This window comes from Salmo trutta, chromosome 25, assembly GCF_901001165.1.
Source record: "Salmo trutta chromosome 25, fSalTru1.1, whole genome shotgun sequence".
Classification (NCBI taxonomy): Eukaryota; Metazoa; Chordata; class Actinopteri; order Salmoniformes; family Salmonidae; genus Salmo; species Salmo trutta.
Genome location: NC_042981.1, coordinates 16,057,632 through 16,064,989, shown reverse-complemented (window position 1 = coordinate 16,064,989; position 7,358 = coordinate 16,057,632). Strand labels below are relative to the sequence as shown.

General features: G+C 46.3%; 1 protein-coding gene across 1 annotated transcript; it reads left to right on the top strand.

The window, feature by feature from the left end:
* The first annotated feature begins 278 nt into the window (after positions 1-278).
* LOC115162076 (probable E3 ubiquitin-protein ligase IRF2BPL) lies at positions 279-3,430 on the top strand. The gene has a single exon (XM_029713025.1). It carries the CDS (start codon positions 760-762, stop codon positions 2,767-2,769), a length of 2,010 nt encoding a protein of 669 aa, XP_029568885.1. The 5' UTR covers positions 279-759; the 3' UTR covers positions 2,770-3,430.
* The last annotated feature ends 3,928 nt before the right edge of the window (positions 3,431-7,358 follow it).

Genomic DNA, 7,358 nt, shown 5'->3' with positions numbered 1-7,358 from the left:
GCTCCATTACATAATGGTAGGCTATAGCCAGGCGTTATCCTTTTAACCAGGCTTTTTGCTCGATAGTGGTTTGATTAAGATAATGCTGTTTTGATGCTCCTGCATTGCGAAAAACAAACATAACGCATAACAAATTGAATTGTTTCGTAATCGTAAATTGCTTTATGCTATTGAAGGTTTCGTTTTGCTGACATAAGCGAAAGTAACCTATTTGAAACATAATACATTTGTATTTAATAATAATTAATGGTATATTAATGATATCTCATATGACATCTAATATAATATTGACACACAATTTCTCAGTAGTAAAATACATTCAAATGCCAGAGTTGTAGAAACCCATATTCTGCTTTATGTAATTTGGTCAGCGTTCGTGTTGTTAGCTCCCAGTCCATTCAAAAGATTAGGAGGGAGTGGTTTGAGCTTTGGTTGTTAGGAAAGCAACAAGTGGCATGTCTTTTTTTTCCTGAACTGCGGAACGTGGTGCTTACGTCACTGCTCCAGCCAGGTGGCATTCCAAACTGGGGAGAGGAGACGTGGAGGCACAATCAACATTTCAAATCACAAACCAAGTCAGGATGTGAGACGCGCGTAAAGCACATTTCAGTCCTACAACCGATCACTGCTCGTCACTGGCATCAGAAAAGGAGTAGGGAAGGAAGAGGGTTCCTTTTTTGGGGCAAATTCACGGACTGAAAAGAAAAATTGCAATCAAATAATCTGGGGGGAAAAGGACCAGGGCAAGGGACATTCAACATGTCTTCTGCACACGTATCTTCATCTCGGAGACAGTCATGTTACCTGTGCGATTTACCCCGTATGCCGTGGGCTATGATTTGGGATTTTACGGAGGCAGTGTGCAGGGGTTGTGTGAATTATGAAGGTGCAGATCGGATCGAGTTTGTAATCGAAACTGCACGCCACCTCAAACGTGCTCATGGTTTCCAGGAGGGGAGATCCCCCGGTCCACCGCCGCCGCCCACAGTCAAAACCCAGGCGGCAATATCAGCCAAGGAGACGGTGCAAATCAACCATGTGGACGGACCATCTAAACAACAACACCAGTCGGGGATGGACCGCTACTCTCTGAACGCAGAGAGACCTCGCTTTGACTACTCCAGTATTGGTGCCCATGCCAGCAGACTTCCCAATGGAATGAGCGGTCCAAATGGGTTCCCAAAACCGGACGATGGTCCCCCAGAGTTGAACCGACAGAGCCCAAACTCCCGTCGGATCCATGGTCTAGTTGCGGCCCCAGGACAAATGAATGTCCCCCCCAACCTTCTCCCACAGACCATGCTGAATGGACCCTCCTCGGCAACAGCCATAGCCTCGCATAGCCTGTCTAGCCGCCCCCCTCCATCCATTGTGGGACCCTCTTTGTCCACGTCTTCTCAGTCCATGTCAGAACAAGGTAAACGACCAGGTTCTGTGTCAAGCACTGACCAAGAGAGAGATCTGAAAGAGAAACAACGTAATGCGGAGGCTTTGGCTGAGCTCAGTGAAAGTTTAAGAAACAGAAACGAAGACTGGGCAAACAAACCGAAAATAGTAAGGGACACTTTGGTTACTCTTTCAAACAGCGCCCCGTTTGATGTGAGATTTAAAAAGGATCATTCACTCGTGGGTAGGGTGTTTGCTTTCGATGCAGTGTCAAAGCCAGGCATGGACTATGAATTGAAAATATTTATCGAGTACCCAAGTGGATCTGGTCATGTATTTTCCAGCGCATCGGGGGTGGCCAAACAAATGTATCAGGACTGCATGAAGGACTTTGGCAGAGGGCTCTCCTCGGGTTTTAAATATTTGGAGTATGAGAAAAAGCATGGTTCTGGGGACTGGCGACTCCTGGGTGATTTGTTGCCCGAGTCGGTCCGATTCTTTAAAGAGGGACTGGGGGTTGAAATGTTGCCACAGCCCTACATTGATGCCAGCTGTCCATTGCTGCCCACTGCTTTGGTCAACATCCCCCGTGGCTTGCCATCTGCGAGTGCCCCGAGGATTGGCGTGCGTAAGCGTAAAGCCTCCCCAGAACCTGACTCTGCAGAGAGCGCGCTGAAACTATCTGAACAAGAACAACAGAGGCAGCAGTGGATGGCCAGCCAGAGCGAGGCGTTAAAACTGACGATGGCATCCGGATCATTCGGTACCTCACACGGGGCACCCCCACCGCTCGGCCCTGGTCATTCTGTTCACTCAAGTCGCGCTACGCCCCCTGAATCAACGCCCCAGAATGGACAGTCTCCAATGGCCGCGCTCATGTCTGTCGCGGACACGTTGGGCAATGCGCACTCCCCGAAGGACAACAACTCAGTTCACTCCACCACATCCACCAGGCATAACAACAGCAGCCCGGTCTCGCCCGCCTCTGTTTCGGGGCAGAGGCGTTTGGCTTCCCGTAACGGAGAGCTCAATCTATCCGGGGGTCCCTCCCAGTCCAATGCGCATTCTGGCATGGATCAGGTCCACGCGCAAAACATTCCAGATTCGCCCATGGCAAACAACGGGCCTCTGTGTTGTACCATTTGCCACGAACGTTTAGAGGATACCCATTTCGTTCAGTGTCCGTCAGTTCCCAACCATAAATTCTGTTTCCCTTGTTCTCGAGAGAGCATCAAAGCGCAGGGAGCAACTGGCGAGGTGTATTGTCCTAGCGGAGAGAAATGCCCCCTGGTAGGTTCTAATGTGCCTTGGGCGTTCATGCAAGGTGAGATAGCAACAATATTAGCTGGGGACGTTAAGGTAAAAAAGGAGAGGGACCCATAGATATGTCCGATGGCTTCCCATAGAAACGTGCATTTTAGTCCAATATATACAGTATACACATGTGAATACTCAAAACGTACAAAAATAGTTGATGTACAGAGACGTCCCCTCATATTTCTGTTTTTTGAAGCAACGGAACAGTACAGTATGTGATGTCACCTCATTTTATGGAGGGTGTTTTGGCGGGTACTAGTGTTGTATTTGGATGGCAGTGACGAGTCAAAGCACTTTCACTTTGTAATCACTGCTGCCGTTTTTTCCCCCCAACTCATGCACTTCTCTCATTATAAAAAGGCCAGTTTAAACTCCCAATGAATAAATGTCTGTAAAATGAAACTACGCATAGTAAATATCCAATAACAGTAATGACAATTTGCCCTTACTCCTATATTGGGTACAAATCATTCTGAGGACTTTTTTTCGTTTATTTTTTTTTATTTTTTTACAGCAAGTATCTCTTTTCTTCTTGTGATAGAAAATATTTTACTACGTGTTATTCATTTCTCTTCCCGTTTGCTTTGATGATGCACGGATGCTTAAAAAGGTAGAGCAAAATGCTGTACATGAACGTGAACTGTTTGTTAATACATTTCTGTAGTAACAGAAGACTTGTAATGTGCCTTGGAGCTGAGTAAATTGTAATAAATTCCATTGATATTAACCCTTGGTGAAATGTCAGTTTATTAAACAAGTTTAGACTGTTAACATAGCTGGTTCACTGAGGTATAACAAATCATTCATTTATTTTTGTGTCCATATATATATAGCTCAACCATAACATTGTAAATTGTTAAGCTATCTAACATAAGATATGCTGTATTTGGAGATGACAACCTTGACATTAAGATCTGGTTCAAAAGACCTTTATTTCATATTTCAATTTGTTTATTACACACAGACCTTACTGCAAAGCCAAATTAACGTTGGACTCATGTATAGAGATCAGATGATGCCATGCTTATTCACCATAACATCTTTCAATATGTAACATAGCTGGTTCACTGAGGTATAACAAATCATTCATTTATTTTTGTGTCCATATATATATAGCTCAACCATAACATTGTAAATTGTTAAGCTATCTAACATAAGATATGCTGTATTTGGAGATGACAACCTTGACATTAAGATCTGGTTCAAAAGACCTTTATTTCATATTTCAATTTGTTTATTACACACAGACCTTACTGCAAAGCCAAATTAACGTTGGACTCATGTATAGAGATCAGATGATGCCATGCTTATTCACCATAACATCTTTCAATATGTAAAAGTAACATTACCTTACATTCTAGTAGTTCTGCAAGCTCGTTACTCCAGAGCGATTTTAAATACATGTGAACAAGTGTTTATTTCTACTGTATCTGTCTGTTGGTTAGGCTGCTTAGTTTCAGCTATCTGATAGGCAATTGGTTTACTTTGCATTGGATGGGCCACAATTTGAACAGCTGTGCTTCTCAAAAAAGAGTCCTCAACAAGTTGGCATTGGAATGTCAAGTTGCTCTCCTCTCCTCATTGTGCTTATAACAGTCAGCTCTTATGGCATGCTTCTCACTGAGGACGCATCATCTTGCTGATGGTTATAGTATTGGTGCATGCTCAAACAGTACCACGATTTCTCCATGTTTATGCTGTGGGTGGGTGTGTGTGTGTGTGTGAAAATGCTTGCACAAGCCTGAGTATACCTCCTCGTTTACAATGCAGCAGGCAGGCTGTTCATGTGACATGGTTCCTCACTGTCCCATTAGCCAGAGAAAATATATATATAGAGAGAGCACAGTTGCATGCCTGTTATTTAGCTGTGAGTTAAGCCTAATAGTCTAGCTCTGCTCTGGATTACCGAGACAAATGGTCATATGTACACACTGACTGTCTGCAGCAGGCAGGCAGCGTGGTTTCCAGTCCCACATGGCTCAGATAACCCATAAATACCAACCAGGCCCAACTGGAGCCTTCCATATGTGAGCTTGAGGAAGAGACAGAGACAATGGCTGCTATATATGTCCTGGAAACATGACACAAACCAGTATTCTTTTCCCAAGAGCAACAGCAGATGTACATTAAAGGCTTACTGGTAGTAGAGTAGAGGAGCTTTGAGATGCCCGTTGATAAGTATTTGACTGGCGCTATGTTTTAGATTGTGTCTCTCCTCCAGCCTGTGATTGTTGGAGGTGGCGTTCAGTATCATGGACCATCGCTGCTCCTAGGTGGGTTATGAGATGGTTATTTTATGTTCTGTAGAGAGGGGCGAGAAACACTTTTCCTCAGAGACTCCTGTCTTCTAAGCATAGCTCCTGCTCCAACCAACTACCAGTTATTTATAGATACTCTGTATCCTGGTTTCTGTCCCTGTTTCAAAGTAGGGTTTTTACCTCCTGGGGAATACTACTATATGGTCAAAATAATTGGTTGAATGCCAGAGGAAGACGGGTTGGTAAAATGTTGAGTTTCTGAAATTTCCTTCACCCAAATTGGCTCATCAGTTCTAACTGCAGTAGGTAAAGCAGCTGTCTGAGTGAGTAAGTGACAACCCCACACTCCCCCGCCCCTTTCTTCAAGTGTGATTTATAAACAAATATCACAATCTCACACTCATTTTCTCACTCAATCTTTTCTTTTTCATCTCCCGTATGGTATTATCTGACTATAGTATATCCAAAACGATCTCTCTATTTACCAACATGCTCATACCCCCAAAACAAACAGGACTATAGAAGCCGTAAGCTAGGGTTGAGCCGTTTAATCCTGGCTACCCATCTAATGGTGCATTGCAGTGCTTCAGTCTTCCATGGCCTATCTATCCCAGGTGCTGTGAGGCAACAAAGCACCTGGTTTGGGACAGAGCATGTCTCTATTGTCATGCTAAAACAGAACAGCCCTTCCATGGTTAAGGTGCCCTTGGCTGTCTCAACACTCGTTTGGGTTTCAGGTTGCAGTGTGCATGCTAAAGAGACCAGGGAGAGCTCTCCCTCTCTCTCTCTCTTAACCTGTTTAGAATTCACCAGACTCCTCACCCGTTACAAACAAATGCAGCCTCACACACACGTCTCACCACCACTGTCTTCCTTCTGGCTTTTCTCTCTATTAGAGCTCTTAATCACCCGAGGTAACGAACGAGATGCTAGATTGTGTATAGAATAGCTGATATGTTGCGTGAAATCAAGGAATCCGTCGCGGGATGATTTCAAAAAAATAGTTTATACACCGCAAGTTGACTACAACTAAGCCCAAAAATAGATATTGTATTTGAAATTAACAACAATTTCATACCTTAATTGAATTTAGATGATTTTAGAGTGTTTTCTTGACCAAGAACAAAAATCCTAAAAACTTTAGGACGGCCAAGTAAAACAACTCGCCTGTTGCCAACCAATGCTATAGGTTGTCTGTTGAAAAGATGTGAAAGGAAAAGGGACCACATTTTCTTAATGCATTTTTATGAGTGTTTTGTATATACTCCCCCTTGTAACTTATAATAATTGCACTGATCACGTATCTAATCAGCTCAAATACATGATTGAAAATATGAGCGTTGTAAATGTCCGTCTGTGGCTGTTAGTGCGAGCAGAGCGATTGCAGTGTCATGGGGAGTGGCTGACAGGCATGCTGGTGTCGGTGGGGTCTGCAGTGTCATGGGGAGTGGCTGACAGGCATGCTGGTGTCGGTGGGGTCTGCAGTGTCATGGGGAGTGGCTGACAGGCATGCTGGTGTCGGTGGGGTCTGCAGTGTCATGGGGAGTGGCTGACAGGCATGCTGGTGTCGGTGGGGTCTGCAGTGTCATGGGGAGTGGCTGACAGGCATGCTGGTGTCGGTGGGGTCTGCAGTGTCATGGGGAGTGGCTGACAGGCATGCTGGTGTCGGTGGGGTCTGCAGTGTCATGGGGAGTGGCTGACAGGCATGCTGGTGTCGGTGGGGTCTGCAGTGTCATGGGGAGTGGCTGACAGGCATGCTGGTGTCGGTGGGGTCTGCAGTGTCATGGGGAGTGGCTGACAGGCATGCTGGTGTCGGTGGGGTCTGCAGTGTCATGGGGAGTGGCTGACAGGCATGCTGGTGTCGGTGGGGTCTGCAGTGTCATGGGGAGTGGCTGACAGGCATGCTGGTGTCGGTGGGGTCTGCAGTGTCATGGGGAGTGGCTGACAGGCATGCTGGTGTCGGTGGGGTCTGCAGTGTCATGGGGAGTGGCTGACAGGCATGCTGGTGTCGGTGGGGTCTGCAGTGTCATGGGGAGTGGCTGACAGGCATGCTGGTGTCGGTGGGGTCTGCAGTGTCATGGGGAGTGGCTGACAGGCATGCTGGTGTCGGTGGGGTCTGCAGTGTCATGGGGAGTGGCTGACAGGCATGCTGGTGTCGGTGGGGTCTGCAGTGTCATGGGGAGTGGCTGACAGGCATGCTGGTGTCGGTGGGGTCTGCAGTGTCATGGGGAGTGGCTGACAGGCATGCTGGTGTCGGTGGGGTCTGCAGTGTCATGGGGAGTGGCTGACAGGCATGCTGGTGTCGGTGGGGTCTGCAGTGCGAGGGATGGATGGAATGGCAGGGAGTTTCTGCTCCATTACATAGGCTGAGCCTAGAGGGGAGGCCGAGCGAGAGGT

What these genes read in the sequence shown, in the direction of transcription:
- LOC115162076 (XM_029713025.1), top strand. Translation starts at nt 760, where the DNA reads ATGTCTTCTGCACACGTATCTTCATCTCGGAGACAGTCATGTTACCTG.